Source organism: Gasterosteus aculeatus, chromosome 7 (assembly GCF_964276395.1).
Source record: "Gasterosteus aculeatus chromosome 7, fGasAcu3.hap1.1, whole genome shotgun sequence".
Classification (NCBI taxonomy): Eukaryota; Metazoa; Chordata; class Actinopteri; order Perciformes; family Gasterosteidae; genus Gasterosteus; species Gasterosteus aculeatus.
Window position 1 is genome coordinate 21,487,800 of NC_135694.1, and position 16,162 is coordinate 21,503,961.

The 16,162-nt window shown below is 45.0% G+C and overlaps 2 protein-coding genes across 5 annotated transcripts; one reads left to right on the forward strand and one right to left on the reverse strand.

Moving 5' to 3' along the window:
• The first annotated feature begins 252 nt into the window (after positions 1–252).
• Positions 253–9,041, forward strand: slc12a9 (solute carrier family 12 member 9). The gene is made up of 14 exons (XM_078105142.1): positions 253–672; positions 2,573–2,806; positions 2,916–3,050; positions 3,144–3,281; positions 3,390–3,692; positions 3,818–3,925; positions 4,138–4,249; positions 4,338–4,495; positions 4,590–4,672; positions 4,743–4,867; positions 5,370–5,562; positions 5,656–5,830; positions 6,709–6,855; positions 6,950–9,041. The coding sequence occupies exons 2-14, from the start codon at positions 2,602–2,604 to the stop codon at positions 7,789–7,791; spliced, it is 2,724 nt and encodes a 907-aa protein (XP_077961268.1). The 5' UTR covers positions 253–672; positions 2,573–2,601; the 3' UTR covers positions 7,792–9,041.
• On the reverse strand, positions 9,040–14,265 carry hsd20b2 (hydroxysteroid (20-beta) dehydrogenase 2). Of its 4 annotated transcripts, XM_040181096.2 has the most exons (11): positions 13,985–14,263; positions 12,542–12,588; positions 12,311–12,386; positions 11,909–12,019; positions 11,592–11,659; positions 11,423–11,467; positions 11,275–11,309; positions 11,109–11,190; positions 10,925–10,990; positions 9,413–9,562; positions 9,040–9,329 (listed from the first exon to the last, which is right to left on the reverse strand). In XM_040181096.2, exons 1-11 carry the CDS (start codon positions 14,133–14,135, stop codon positions 9,189–9,191), a joined length of 972 nt encoding a protein of 323 aa, XP_040037030.2. In that variant the 5' UTR covers positions 14,136–14,263; the 3' UTR covers positions 9,040–9,188. The 4 variants fall into 4 exon arrangements, with proteins under 4 accessions (XP_040037030.2, XP_040037028.2, XP_040037029.2 ...); XM_040181094.2 differs by having other exon boundaries at positions 10,925–11,190; positions 13,985–14,265; XM_040181095.2 differs by having other exon boundaries at positions 11,109–11,309; positions 13,985–14,264.
• Positions 14,266–16,162: the final 1,897 nt, after the last annotated feature.

Consider the following 16,162-nt stretch of genomic DNA (forward strand, 5'->3'; position numbering starts at 1 on the left):
AGTCATTCCACATATTAACCCCTGTATTTCTATCAAAGACGGCGCATCTGTCCCAGCAGTGTCCCCTGGTGGAGAAGAGACGTCACTGCAGCGGCTCCTCTGTCCTTTATCAAAGAGTTTATTTATCAAAAAGTTGTTTTTCTCGGTGGACACAGCGGATTAACAACTGACCTCCACATTTTACGTAGGCGACACGTATGGGAGTATATAAGAAGTAATTAATACCTTATCGGTGACGTCACCTTTGACTGCAAGTAAGGGGCGTGGTGAATTTAGGAAAGCAGAAGCACCTCATACAGTTTGTGTTTTTTTCCTTTTTTCTCTGCCCTCCCCTTTTGGGGGAGTCACGTGGGCAGTTTCTGCTCTTCCCGTGACACTTTTGAACAAATAATAAGGGGAACGAGGCGTGTCATGGCTGCGCTGTTGTCATTGGGCGGCACGTCTTTCACAGCATCCAAGTCGCCCCGGGACAGCTCCCGTCCTGCTGCGGGCATACGGTGACCGTGCACTGCGCATCTGACCCGGGAGCATCGTCCACCGAGAGCCGGGACCGACAGCGAGACACAAAGAGAGAGGGAGAGGGAGAGAGAGAGAGACGGACCTCGCTCGGCGGGCCGCCCGGAAACTTGTTAGCAAAGTGCGTGAAACGGCTCCCCGTGGAGGCGGATCGAGGTGAGTGTCGCTGCCCCTCGGGGCTTGAGGGGTTGCGCGACGTCATCCGCAGGTACACGCGCCCCGTGGATGTGGACGTTTGAATTACACGCGCGTGGTTTTAGGACACTTCCTGGTTTGAGAGTCTCGAAACGTAAACACGGTCTAACGGACGTGAAGCGGCTATAAGGCAAAGTATGCAGCCGATGTCTGGACCATTTTTCCCGTCACCCCCCACCCTAAAAAACACCCCTCAAAGTTGTAATGTAGCAGCTCCATCGTCACACTACGCGACGGAACCGGGGATTTATTTTGGAATCCGACTTGTTTCCAAAGTACGGTCCGCGGACCCTGGGAGGGCCTCTGCAGGTCCGTTTGGGCGGTCTACGGAGATCGCCACAGACCGCTTCCCCGCATGTAAAGAAACTAGCAGAGTAATTGTGCATGAGAGCATGACAGTGTGCGATTCACATTGTGTGCCAACTTCCCTAAAGGCCGTATAAGCCATTGTTTCATAAGATCCATTGACTGAACTTGTAAATGTTGTGCAACTGTGATGAAAACATCTTTCTTCATCATAACTTGGTGGATAGACTCACTGGAAACACGCATGGGTCTGGGCTGTACATATAATTATTTATGATATCGAATTAAGTGTTGGTTATGCTCTTGATTAATAATCTAAATAATCTTGTCCAATTCTTTAGGGGACAAACAAAATATCCAAAGTTAAACTGCTGGAACTAGAGAGTCTCTGGTGTTGTTGCTTTTAAAATAATCTGTGGTACTGGTTAATATTATGTCTCGCGACTGACCGATTTAATGGACCAATTGTTTCAGCTCCACCAGTAAAATACTGTAAACATCTTGAGCAGATCAGTAACTAGTCGTGCTTGGTGTTATAATGTGCCATTGTCTTTTGGTCATGGGATTCCTGCGTGACTTCAGAACCGTGTCAGTGATGAAAACACCTTTTTGACGAAAGAAAATGGGAAAGTGGAGCCCTGCTGGCATCAGAGAGAGAGAGAGAGAGAGAAGTAGAGCACCAAGGTCACCTGAACACAGAGGGGAAAGCTCAGGGTGCTCAGCTGAGAAGTGCTGCTCTCTGCCTTTGAGCTGCATGTAAAAACAGACGACCAGCCGTGAATCAGGTGACTGCAAATACCGACCCGAGGTGTGAGCCGCGGCCACTCGCTGACCGGGTCTGCTGGCATTTCGGGTGCTCGATGTTTGCAGTATTTTGTGGTGAAAAAGTAAAATGGGGGGGGGGGAGGTAGCCAAACACGTTCAATATCAGCTGGAGAGGCTCCATGGCACCTGATTATTGTGGAAGAAACTTTGTTTGAATTTGCATGTTTGTTGCGCAACTAAATCTGAAGGTTTTTCAAAATCTCAATGTAGTGTCTGCTGCTCTAAAGCCTCACGACTCTTCAGAGTAAACAATCTGTTCATGTCAGGCTGAAAGCATTCACGCGGCAGCGCATCACATGTGCTTCTGTTCACATGATGATCCTCATCTCTCCTCTAACGGCTGTGTTCGAAAACTTCAAGGCCGTTTATGGCTGTGACTGAAGGACAATCGCCTGTGTGGGCTTGACGCTTGTTGCCGCACCAGACCTGAAACAAAGAACAGTTCATCAACTAAACAAAGACTGCACACGCTATGAAATAACACTGATACACGTATGCTGCGTCAAGGACACGCGTTAGCCTAAGTGGACTGTGGTGATTCGGAGCATGCAGCATTCTCTGCCCTGCAGGGGTCTGACCCAGACCGTGATCTTCAACTTCAGCCATTTTCCTTTCCAGTTATTCTGCTTTTTATCCCGGCAGCCAACAGTAAAGAACAGCAAGCGTCAATACCGCAATTCTACTTCTTTCCTACTACTATCTTTTAAAGAGCTCATTTTGTCATTGACAGACTGACCCCCAAGGCTCCTCGCGCCAAACATGTCCAACGAACACACCCCTCTGATCACCTCGGGGGTGTGCGGCCTGGCCGCGAGCGCGGTGGCATGTGGCATGGAGTCGGACTCCCCCGACGGCGGCGGCTCTGGGACACCGAGCAAAGACCCGCGGCGGCTGAACACGTTTTTCGGGGTGATGGTGCCGACCATCCTTTCCATGTTCAGCATAGTGCTGTTCCTGAGAACCGGTGAGCGATGCGTGTGAAGGGCTCAGATGGCCGGCTAGTGGGTGTTCCCATACAACCGAGTCATTGTGCTGTGCGGGAGTGACTAACTCTCACGTGATCTCTCCTGCAGGGTTTGTGGTTGGTCACGCTGGGCTGCTGCAGGGTCTTTTGATGGTGATTGTGGCCTACATCATCATATCTCTCACTGTACTGTCCATCTGTGCCATTTCCACCAATGGTGCTATACAAGGGGGCGGAGCCTATTGTATCCTTTACGACCAAACTCCTGTTCTATCCCCGAGTGCTGCTTGGTTTCGCCATTTCAGTTGAAGCGTCAGCCTTGACCAAATGTCCCCAGACATGATAAGTCGGTCTCTGGGCCCAGAGTTTGGAGGAAGCATCGGTTTGATGTTTTTCCTGGCCAAAGTGTTTGCATGTGGAGAGTATGTTCTGGGTCTCGTGGAGGCGATACTGGATGTATTCGGTTTTGATCCTGGTAAGTTTTTGGAATATGCTCACTTTTTCTCAAACTAAACTACCTGCACCTACTTCAGTTAACACTACACATCACTTTCTTTCCCCTGTTCTTCTCGCTCTGTTGTAGAGACGTCCGTGGCCGAGGGGGTGCGCGTGCTTCCTCACCGATACTGGTACACGATGCTGTACTGCTCGGCGGTCCTTCTGCTGTGTCTGCTTGTGTGTCTGGTGGGCGCCCACATCTACTCGCGAACGGCCTTCGTCATCCTGCTGGTGGTCACCGTGTCCTTGCTGTCCATCTTCATCAGCTCGGTGGCAGTCAAACCTCGGGATTTTGTCATCGCCCACAAGGGGGCCGGCAACCAGACGCTCCGCTACAACGCCAGCTACACGGGCTTCAGCGTGGCCACTCTGAGGAGCAACCTGGGCGGTGAGTGTTTTGGCGCTCCGCGTCGGTGGAGGATGTGAAACATGATGCTTGTTTATTTTGGGGGGCGGGTGGCGGCAGCATCTATTTAAGGTGTCGCTTTTGTTTCTCAATTTTTCTCATTGCAGCTGGTTACTCTTTGGACTACAGCACCAACTCTGTCACGTCTTTTGCCACCGTGTTTGCCGTCATGTTCACCAGCTGCACCGGGATCATGGCCGGAGCCAACATGTCAGGTTGAAACTCGTTCTGTCCGTCATGTATATTAACACTGGAGTGTCGGCTGACATTGCAGGACGCCAAATGTAACTGGAGCATTTTGCCGTTATCGTATTGCCACTTTTAACATTTTACACACAAACGCGATTCAGTCAATCCACATTGTGCACACAAACGTCCCCCCCCCTCCTCTTGATGTTTGCTGTCACTTTGTTGTTTGTTTCTGAAGGCGAACTGAAGAGTCCGAGTGTTTCCATCCCTAAAGGCACCATCGTGGCCGTCTTTTACACTTTCACAGTCTACATCCTCCTCTTCATCCTGGTCAGCGCCACATGTGACAGGTCCGAGGTGGTTCCCGGGGGTGATGTCTGACTGTGGATGCTTATCGAGAAATCAACCATATAAAGTCATATGATTCTTTTTCTTTAGGACCCTGTTGATTCAGGACTACGGCTTCCTCCAGAGGATAAACATCTGGCCTCCGTTCGTCACCGTCGGGATTTTCTGCGCCGCTCTTTCGGCTGCGATGTGCGCTATGATTGGAGCGTCCCGCATTCTGCACGCTCTCGCTCTGGATCACCTCTTCGGTGAGCCTGGAGGTTTCAGCCCGTTATATTGTTGCCCCCCCCCCCATCCCCGCACCCTGCTCATTTTCTAACAGACTTGTGTTTTTCCACTCAGGTCTGCCGTTAGCACCAGCTGCAATCACATCGAGCTCTGGCAATCCGTGGGTGGCGGTGCTGTACACCTGGGGTCTGGCTCAGGTGAGCGGAGGTTCTTTTTTTATTTTGAGGAACAACTGATTTCCCGGGCTGATGTGTGTCTGTGTTTCAGTGTGTAGTGTTTGCAGGCCAGCTCAATGCCGTGGCGAGTTTGGTAACCGTTTTCTACTTGCTGGCCTACGCTGCGGTGGACTTGGCCTGTTTGGCTCTTGAGTGGGCGTCAGCACCAAACTTCAGGTGATAAAAAATCTAATTGGTATTGGAAGAAACATAAGCGATCTGTAGACATTTTTCTCTTCTTTTTCATCAGTGTGCAATTGAATCCAACAGCAAAGTCAACTTTTCAGAATAAAATAAGTTGACTTTTAATTTTTTCAAACACTGCTGATGTATAATATTAAATACTGCCTGGGAAGGACATGTTGTCGCAGTTGTCACTTTATTTATAAAACTATCATGCAGTGCGGCCATAAATTCTGGCCAATGAAGTAGGAAAATAAATTGTTCAGTGCTCGAAAAAAGCTGACAATGTGAGGTAGCTTAAAGCTGTATTCTTCTAGATGTGAGCACAGGCTCAAACATTGAGAACGACAATATCGATGGAAACCCAATTGACCTCACTCAGATTTACTACAATCATATCGTTAATGTCAAAATAAAGCAATTTCCCTGCTGCCTTTATTGGCTTCTGTTTACATGTGTCCCGCGGCCCCTATCGTTGTTCCTGTGTGCTCAACAGGCCGACCTTCCAGCTCTTCTCCTGGCACACCTGCCTGCTGGGCATTGTGAGCTGTTTAGTGATGATGTTCGTCATTAACCCCGTGTACTCCTCGGGCAGTATCGTCCTCCTGTTACTGCTGCTGCTCTTCCTCCACTACAGATCGCCCACCAGCAGCTGGGGCTACATCAGCCAGGCTCTCATTTTCCATCAGGTATCTGGACTTGTGCACGCACACACACACACACACACACAAAACCTGACAGTGCCGCAGTGTGTCAACGTTGGTGCCTTCCTGTCGGTTTAGGTGCGCAAGTATCTGTTGATGCTGGATGTGAGGAAAGACCACGTGAAGTTCTGGAGGCCGCAGATGTTGTTGATGGTGGCCAACCCTCGCTCCTCCTGTCAGCTCATCCTGTTTGTCAACCAGCTGAAGAAGGGAGGACTTTATGTGTTGGGCCACGTGCAGCTGGGAGATCTGGGTAATTCCTCCGCGACTGGTCTTTGAGGGCCATTCAAAGCATTCTTATCTTCATTCATTGTATTGGTTTGTAAGTGGCCATTTGGCCATTTCACATGGCAGCCTTTCACTGATGTATTCAGTCAACATGGAATCATGTGATTAGTTTTATCATTGCAACCCAGAGCACATGATAAAATGTTGTGTATCAGACCTGAAGTCACGGGCACCATAATGGAACAGTACCTCTATGGCTTTCACTTTCCATCTGCTGCCTCTCCTGCATTATTAATATGATAAGAAGTGTCCTCTGTATCATGGTTGCATCAGCAGCAGAGAGTTTAAACCAGACCTCTTTTTAATTTGGCTAAATGTCCAGCTCCTTCTTATTTTGCTAAACAAGCACATATCCTTTTTTAAATTGTAAGATAATTTGTTGCGTGTGCTGCATTCTGAAAGCAATGTGCTTGCAGGTTCTTTCCTTTATTCACACAGTCAGTGTTGGAGAGGAACTAACTCTGAATGCGTGCACTGAAATTTGAGGTACTCTGTGCTTCCCCTAGGTTTACAACAAGGGCATATTCATGCTAGTGGGCAACTGCCAGGTGTTATTTTCTTGACAGCTTGACTAAATCCATCTTTGTTTAGCGTATGGTCACTTTCCAAGAAGTAAAAACACACTTTGTGAAAACTTTAATGAAAGAATATTAGGAGACATTTTTATGCAGCAAAAGTACTATTACTTTAAGTACATTTAGCTCTACTGACGCTGATGACGTTCACTTTAAATAATTTAAGGAAGAACATTGGTGAACTTCCTTCACCCTGTGTTGAATTACTGTTTGTACTCCTCCAATCTCTTTATGCAATGGATCCCTCGCTCTTTCTGTTGTGTTCTAGACTCTCTGCCATCAGACCCGGTCCAGCAGCAGTACAACTTCTGGCTGAGCCTGGTTGATAAACTCGGGGTGAAGGCCTTTGTGGACCTGACGCTGTCCCCCTCCGTCAGACAGGGAACGCAGCATCTGCTGCGCATCACGGGCCTCGGTAACCTCTGGTTCCTCTCATCCCTGCCATGCCCGCAATTCAATTCAGTTCAGATAAAGATGTTGCTTTATCGGTCCCGTTTTCTCTTTCCAAGGTGGCATGAAGCCCAACACTCTGATTTTGGGTTTCTACGACAGCTGCACTCCGGAGGACTTCTTCCTGCAGGATTCTGCCTTCCGTGACTCGGCCATTGGAAAGGGGAGTGAGGGCGAATATAATTTTGGGGTGGACTTGCCTTCACTGCAGGCCCATTTCCCCCCGGTGCGACACGTCGAGAGCCAGCGCTGGCTTTCTCCGGAGGAGTACGCGGGGATCATTTCCGACGCCATTAAAATGAACAAGAACGTGTGCCTCGCCCGCTACTTCTTCCAGCTGGAGGGGGAGGAAAAAGACAGCAAGGTGGACGGGTCGGAGCGCACCATCGACGTGTGGCCCCTCAACCTGCTACGGCCAGCCAGCCGGGATTACGAGGACGTGTGCAGCCTGTTCCTGCTGCAGATGGCCTGCGTGCTCAACATGTCGTACAAATGGCGCCACGCGAAGATGCGGATCTTCCTCAACGTGGAGACCGAGTCCAGCGACCAGGGCTGGGTGGTGAACGAGGAGACGTTCCGCGAGCTGCTGAGGAAGCTGAGGATCAGGGCGTCGATCAAGATCGTGCCGTGGGACTCTGTGGTGCAGCATCACGTCCCGCCGGACGAGGAGCCCCCCGCGGGGGAACCGCAGGCGCTCTCCGAGGAGTTCCTGTCTGCGGTGAACTGTATGCTGACGGAGCACAGCTCTCAGGCCGCCGTTCGCTTCCTGTACTTACCACGACCCGCGGCCCGGCGCAGCCAGGCGCAGCAGTACTTGGCTCAGCTGGAAGCGGTGACCAATAGTCTGGGGCCGACGCTCCTGATCCACGGGGTCACCCCGGTCACGTACACCGATCTGTGAGCAGTGTGGCTGCTGCAAAGTCTCGTCTGCGTAAGTTCGACCTCTGGTTCCAAGTGAAATGACCACACAAGGTAAAGAATAGTGATGGTTTTACAGTATGTTGCACCAGTTAGAATATGTTCACCTTATGATGCTTCCGAATTATGGACCACAGCCACAAGTTACGCAACTTGAGATTTTTGCGTTTTTTGTGCTCTGTCATCGAGCCAAGAAATGTGGGAATTCTACCTTTTTGTGGGTGTTTATGTTGATGCAAGCTCTTGTTTGGACCAGTCTTTTCACATGAGACGGAAATAAGAATTGTGTGAAAGACTCAATTTGTTTGGAGCAATACAGGTTGTGTGACATTTAATCAAGACAATTCTCCCCATAATTTCAGGGATGAAATTCAGAATTTGTGATGACAATTGGCGTTGAGGTGAAAATTTAACTTTCCTAAAAGGTATTTTTTTTACAATTGAACTGTTTTTGCCTCTTTCTTTTCATACATTCCCAAATGTCTGCCGGACTAAGTGATCCAAAGACTTTCTTTGTTTGTTTCTGAGCAGAATTTAGTTGGTTTTGTTTTCCCTGCAGTTCTTAGAACCCGGCTTCTTTTGCTGTTAAATGTGTCTCTCTCGTTTTCACAAAAGGGAACAGTTTTACACATGTGACCTCAGAACGATAAACAGTATTTGTTGTTGTTGTGTACATTTATTTAAAAACTATTCTTTTGCGCTTCATGATGCAACATGTACATAAACATGTTATAATAATAATAATAATTACTCTTGAGCGCTTCTGATCCCGTTTAGGTTAAGACCACAACCATTGATGATTCAGACAAACTCAAGGCTGAAACGAGAGCAAGTAGTCACATTTTTTTTAACGTAATAATTGATATACCCTATTTAACCGACGAACTAATAATGTTACCGCTTTCTTGTCACACTTGCTTTAACGGTTATACACCACTCACATGGATTGTTTTTTAAATATCCGCTAAAGGTTCATTTAACAAATAGGAAGTTGCTTAAAGGGCCATTTGCATTATCGTTGGTTATGCTCCATTTTGGGTTGTGGTTCAAAAAGCCTGAAAGGTTTGACTCCGTATACTAAAGGTCCTTTCTGCAGATGTACATATTAAACTGCTTTTTGACCATAAGTATAAATATATGCCAAATAATGTGTCATCAGAAAAAAAAATCTGTATTTAATAGCTATATCACAACTTTATGCAACTGAGAATAAATAAATGGGAAAAATATGAACATTTTAGTGAAGTTTATTTATTACAGTAACCACAGAACAGTAGCTCACACATTTTGAGGAATTCGTGCAGTGGACTTTTGGTGAGGATTATAAAGCCAATTTTCAGCTGTAAAAGTGAACATTTACGTCGATACGACGACACGTGACTACTCCTCCTTTTCACCGAGCTTCTTTTCCTCGCACGCGTTTCTGTCTCCTCGGCTGGCTGCTGCAAAGTCCCGTAGCTTTCTCACGACGAATGACGACATACGAAACCAGTCCGGCAGGAGTATTGTAAGAGCCGTGTTCTGTGTGACAATGGGAGAAAGGAAGAAAAGGCGTCACGATGTTGCAAAGGCGGACAGTCTGTGAACCGTTCATGACCTCTGACCTGCAGCGCGTGGGACAGACAGCCGCTGGTGTAGCTGGATTGACCAACGGTGTTCAAGGCCTCGCGGGCGAAACCGGAAGCGCTCCTCACGAAGAAGTTGACTGTCCTGTGTTTCGTCATGTTGGTGGACACCATGAAGGGGGCCACACACTAGGAGGAGGGGATTGACTCTGGTTGTAAAGGTCACACTTCCCTTTTTAAATCGTACACGTTGATTACTTTTAAAAGCAATTTTTCCATTTGACCACTGAGGTTGAAACACAATGAGTCCAGAGAAGCAGCCTCCAACGCCCAGCTTCCCTTTGCAGTAAATAAAAACCTGAGTGAGGGAGAACCGTAGATCGTAGGTGAGCACATTGGGAGTCAATGGTTTATTTTAGAACCTGAATGTTTGTTCAACGAAAAATAGTTAGTTTTAGTGGCACTAAGAAGTCTAGAAATAGCTACACTTATACATTCCCAAACAAATCCTCAGTTGTGGCTGTTATGTACCGTCTAATATGTCCCAGTGTGAAGGCTTATGGCCTGCATTGCTGCTCATGGGAATTAACCACAATTTGTAGCAATGTAACTTTGCGATGGGTTACCAGCGGAAGCTTGGAGAGAGAAAGAGCTCGGCACATGTGCGTATAGACTGGAATATTACATTTACTCAAACATTATGGAATGACGATGGAACATATAGAAACACATGAAATCAGAGGAATGGAAGCAGAGATATCATTACGCAGATGTATTCGTTGTTTATTGTCGTTAAAGCTGTTTTACTAAAACTAGTAAACAAATTATTTGAAAGGACATCCAACCTAAAGAGGGAAGAGCTGGGAATACGTTCACACCAGGGCGTAAAAAGTATAAATAATCATCCACAATTTGTCATGGTAACGGTAAGTGCTGTCCCGTTCTTCTTTAAGCCATCTAACGGCAACGTGTAAGTCTCTCCAACGCAACCATTTCAAGGGTTTCAGGGTTTAAGGCCTTAATTAAGGGCACATTGAGATTAGTTGTGGCGCCCCCACCTCCGGTGTTCAATGTTTTTGTTTTTGTTTTTAAATATGAAATGTAAGTAATATTTGTTGAATATTATATCTGCACTAAGTATGCTCTTCCTGCATGTCTCAGCATCTCTGGGGCCATGGAGAAATGGCCCACAGGAGGCGGGACTATGAAGCAGTTTGTCCTAATGACGATTAAAGATCTAGATGAGTGACATACAATCCAACCAATCAGTGCGACGTCAGTACAGGCGTTATTTAAGCAACATGACGATGGCGAGTGCGAGCGCTAGCACCACTGTCACAGCTCCCTAAAATCTCCCCAAGAGCCATTTGAGAAGAGAACTTCGGTGGAGAAGCTCAAGATGAAGAAGCTGAAGATCAACCCGAGCTCACAATAAGACCGCAGACTGCTGAGAAGCTTCTAGAGACGGGTACACCAGGAAGGTATGGCTCATGCATGTTCAGCAGGGACAGGTTTAGTACATTAGAATTAACTAAGTGTCACAAACTTTACCTGAACAATAATTCCCTTTGATTTGTACTCTGCATGCAGACACTGAGAGAAGAACGTTACAAAACTCTGAAAAGAAGAAAGTCACAAAGCAAGTGTCATGAAGTTGTTTCAGTGAATATGCAGGTAAGCGGTCAGGGCGTGTTTGGAGGCACATAAATGACGTGATGTCCGAGTGAGAAAGCACCTTAGTGGCACAATAAAGGGACAACAAAGGCTGTGGACGGACGCCCACTTCAGAGGACATGTTGACAATCAGCCCTATCCCTCTGAGAAGACAAATGTCCATAAATTCATCATATATTCTCATGACTTCATATGAACCGGTAACATCTGGATGTTTGTGATGATACCTTTCAACCATGCCTGGAAGAACCAGTCGGGTCATCTGAGAGGAGAAAATATAAATCATCTTTTTTCAAGCAGCATTAGCATTATCTACAAGACATTGTGATTTCATAAACACACGTCCTACAGTAAATGCTCACATGGATATCTTACCTGAGGGACTGACAGCATGTTACAGTTGATAATCTGAGTTATTTTCTGGTGAGAAAAAACACAACATAAACTCAAGAGTTAATAAGAGGCAAACGGGACCTCTAAAGGTCAGGATGTTTGTTGTTATTATAGTGTAAAATTTAAAATGTATGATTCAGACAAATGTCACCTGCTCAGCATCTGGTATTTCCAGGAAATAGGCAAAATGATCAGAGTAGGTCATCCCTACATTGTTAACTAAAAGGGTTACAAAGACACAAGCAACCTTTGTTAGTAATTCACGTTTGATGGTCATTCTCAATCATAGTACAAAAGGGGCGGGAATTAAACTGTTTCCACATTTTTAGAAATAAATCACACCAATAAACAGCAGCTTTCCTCTGTCAATGTTCTGGGAGTATTTGCTTTCAGCGTGTCTTTGTTTCTAAAGCATCTGAATAACTTCCTAATACTTCTCTTGTTCTCTGTCATTAGTTGTCCCATTACCCAGAATCCCGATCTCCAGTCCCTCTAGTTGTTTAGCTATAGCAGGGTAGATTCTTTGGCTGTCTGTGAAGTCCACTTGGATGGTGCGAGTCTTTTGTCCGTACTGTTCCTCTGTTGTAAATGGAAAGACAAATTTGTTAACTGTAATTGAAAAACCATAAAGGGCATAAGAAGTGAACATCGTCACTGAGGCATCGCCGTTGGTTTGTGGACAACTAACTGCAGTTTTGAAGCCTTTATTTCATTTTCATTCATTCGTGCATTCATTCATTAATTTTTACATTATTTCTTAACAACCTGCAGAGTCGCCCCCTGATGTCCATTATAAAGAACGCAAGTTTTAGTAAACCTCCGCATTGGCTGCAGCAACAGAATCAGCTGTTTTGTTTTCTGATAACTCACCTATTTCTTTGGCAATCATTCGAAGTTTATCGTCACATCTGCTTACCAAAATCACATCCAGGCCCCTTTGTGCCAGCTAGGAAGAGACATTGAAGACAAGTATGTTGACTTTTTAAACCAACAACAACACTCTGCATTGGATCTGAAGCACTCAATCTGAAATAAATACTCTCTCTGGCTCATAACTGGGACTTTGGAGAGAATGGTTTTAGTGGTGTGTTGGAGCCTCACCTCACGGGCATAAGCTTTGCCGATGCCAGATGTGGCACCAGTGACAACTGCACAAACAAAGAAAGCACACAAACGTTAGTGCCATCAATTTTAATCTCATTTCAGAGTTATTTATCGTTCATTTATTTATTATGTCATGACAGAAGTTTACAAGATGTTGATTAGACTACTACTTTGACTTTAATTGTATTATGTAACGGTTGAAAATTGAATATTACACCTGCTATTGTAAGTAGCAATATACCTTTCATTCTTTGCGCCAATATATTGATATATTCTAGTGCTAAATTCCTCAACCAGTACTGCAAAAATATGGACCCATTTTTCTGATTTTGCAGAGTGGAAAATGGAAAACCTTGTGAGAAGAGATGTAAGAAGAGGAGGAAAGTGTAGTGAGAGAAAACTCTCTCTTCTATTGCAGGTGGTTCTTTATTACCGCATATTTATCATACTTTTTTTCTATGTCTCTTCTTTGCACTTTACCCCATGCTGCTGTAAATCCTGTGAATTCCCCCTCAATTGGACTACTTAGGGATTATTTTATTTTAGCCCTTATCTTAGTTAAGAACCTACTCACAGAAAAACAAGACAAAAGTCTTAAAAGTCTAAAAAGTGTACTTTTGCTGATGGAAAAACATATTTTGGGTCAAAATTATTTCTTTTTCGTCAGGAGAGGGGAAATAACTGCAACAACTTAACTTAGGAAAATGGGGAACTGACCAGACGCTGATGTGCCTGTAGAGGACTGAAGGCAAAAAGACGGAAATGTCCCATCATGTAGGAATGTGAACATCTTATCAAATCCGTTTCGCAGAAAGGAAGTCTGGTGCTGCTAAAGAAAGTTATTGTTGCAAGAATATCCAAATAGTCTCACATCTCTGGGGTTCACTCCCCTGCTTCAGAACCGAACATATTCAGTTTAGCCATCCGATGTATTGATGTTTTTTCTTATTTCCTTGAATATGGACTTTTTACAAAAGGAGTATAATTAAGAAACCAAATGTATAATCCACATTTGAAGTAGTTTTTGCTAAATAAGACTTTTTAATTATATAAATAATTAGTGTGAGAAAATAGATTACAATTTCTCCCCAAAATACACTCTGATATAAATATCTTTAAAGAAAAGATATCTAAATCGGCCTCAGAGACTTAAAGGTTAAGGCCAATCAAGCAGTCACCTTAGATCATTATTGAGCCACATTAGAGCATTTGGACTAAATCTTTTTGCTTTCTTTCTTTGGGCCCCGAGTCGTTAAATAGAAGAGTTTTATCTCATTCGATCCCAAACCTTTGGTGTACTGTGAAGGGGCTACGACTCGCATCGTGCAACCCCGTCTTCTAAAATGCTCCTCAAACCTGTAAATCTTGCACTGTCAACATTTTGTTTAGCTACAAAAGCAACTTGTAAGACATCATAGCGTCGATTCTCTTTGACATTACCTGCCCATTGCCCATATGTCTTTAAATCCACATGCCAAAGCTCTGACAAAACAAATTGTCTAAATCCACACCAACACCTCCAGGCCAGTCTCAGCAGCTGGAAGACCACAGTAAATCCCCCGATGACGGCCAGCTTGTCAGTGAATGACATTGTGACTCAGAGCTCTTGACTGAACAGGATTCACTTCAGAAACAATGTTGGATAAATGTTAGAGGATGTGAGAACGTTTCCCTCGCACTCCTCCCGTCCTGCTCCACCCATCACTGCATGCTGCTGTCAGACGGAACACAAACCTCACCCTGCTTTCAAACTCCCTGCAAAGGAGCAGTTTATATTATATAGAGAATTATATTTCCCCTCTGAGACGTAATGGACAAAAAGGGTGTCATTTAACAGATGATTATCTGCAGAGAATTAGCCGTCCATCTGTTTTTTTCAGGTAACAAATCAACCAACAGAGGGCGCTGCAGCTCGCCGGCCGCTGCCAGCTGCACCTTTGAATGTCCAAATGTCATTCTGTAAATTGGCTTTTGTTTAAAATATTTCCTTTATCTATATTTCCGAAATATAGAAATAACACTGGAGCACACTCGTCTACGGGTGACCATGAACTCAACAACGTACGGCAGGAAGCGCAACTAAACTTAAATTAAGCGGTAAGTCGAGGAATCACGTCAGGGGAAATCTAATGATGTTATCTGATGATTTTTCTCCATAGCGTCATGAGGTCTGTCATAGAATAATTGAGTTAGTGACGGTGCTGTTCATTGTTCAATCTGTGTTTCTGATGATACCATTCTGACGTACGATGGTCTTGCTGTTACTTCTCTACTGAATATTAATAAGGTGTATCATACTGGCTGAGTTCATATAAACAAGGGCCAACTGTCAACTGATCTGTTGACAGTTGGCCAGTATTCTGATTATTATTCAGTAGATATTTTGCTGTGTATTTAAATGATTTTTCTTCTAGAGCTTCAAAGCTGACACCTTTCTTTTATTGTTTCTTAAAGGTTTTGGTTTGTTTGTTATAGAGTTTTATAGCCATTGTGGTGGGGGACAAAACATCTGAGATTTTCTGCATGCATGTGCACTGAGCTGTCACAGATCTTCTAATAATAATAATAATAATAATAATAATAATGACAATAATAATAACTCACCCAAGGTTTTGGCTCTTAGAGCCTTGCAGGAGGTTAGCATCAGCAGATTTGACCCGCGTGTCGCTCCCCTCCAGAAGGCCCAGCGATGCAGCCTCGGCCTCCCGGCCCGTTGGCTCTTAAGAAGCGGGCGGTGAAGCCACATTCAGCCTTTAGCCTTGTCTAGTGTCATAAGGGAATCTACCCGAGGATGTCACCATATAGAAACAGCTTGATGTTATTGTTGTTATTGTATAGCATTTAGTCATTTTCATTACTATAAAGTCACTTGTAATGCTAATCAACAGACTATTCATAGAAGCTTCCCTGCTTGCCCACGTCTCTCACCAGATGATGCTGGAAAGACGAATGTTGTCGCTGAAGGCTGAATTCACCTGATTAATTACGTGGGGTCATGGAGGAGTCAAATGTCTAAGCTTCTTTATCGCTCCTCCCACGGGATTTTTTTTTCAGTATTTGATTAATTAACTTAGACAAACAGCTTCTCCGTAGAAAGTAAAGAATTCCAAGAGAGATGAACTTATTAATCGTCAAATCACATGACAGCTTTCAGAGTCATGTGACCAAGGAGAACCAGTTGCCAAAGACAGTTATGTGATAATAGAGTTTTGATAGATTCACTCAAAAAAGAAAAAAAAAGTGAGTGTGCCTGCATTTAGCATGTTCACATGACTGGTTGCTGGTTGATAACATTAAGAGTGAAATAACAATGGTCAGAAGTGCTGCTATGCTGCTGTCAGTGCCTTTCAGTGTTGCTGCCTCTGCAGCTGCTGGTTCTTTGCTCAGCTGGGCCTCCTGTGCGTCTGACCTTGCCTCCAAGTGATCTCCGTCAGTGCCGTTAGCCATGTCACTTTTAAGAGGCTTGCAGGCAGCAGATCAGTTTAGCACATCCCCACCTGACTAATCTGATTACTTCAGAGAGGCTGCCATCCATGCACAAGACAGGACACAAAAACAAACACATTGTCACTCTCCCACATGTAGGGAACCTTCTTGAAAAAAGCTCAGCTGAGGTCA

Bases quoted from the DNA above. Each gene is read 5' to 3' on its own strand.
- slc12a9 (XM_078105142.1), top strand. From the start codon at position 2,602: ATGTCCAACGAACACACCCCTCTGATCACCTCGGGGGTGTGCGGCCTG. The intron at 3,693-3,817 runs GTGAGTGTTTTG...TTCTCATTGCAG, and splicing joins TCTGAGGAGCAACCTGGGCG to CTGGTTACTCTTTGGACTAC. The intron at 3,926-4,137 runs GTTGAAACTCGT...TTGTTTCTGAAG, and splicing joins GGCCGGAGCCAACATGTCAG to GCGAACTGAAGAGTCCGAGT.
- hsd20b2 (XM_040181093.2), bottom strand. From the start codon at position 14,135: ATGTCATTCACTGACAAGCTGGCCGTCATCGGGGGATTTACTGTGGTC. The intron at 11,468-11,591 runs GTGACATTTGTC...TTTTCTCACCAG, and splicing joins AAATACCAGATGCTGAGCAG to AAAATAACTCAGATTATCAA. The intron at 9,330-9,412 runs GTCAGAGGTCAT...ATTGTCACACAG, and splicing joins GTCTGTCCCACGCGCTGCAG to AACACGGCTCTTACAATACT.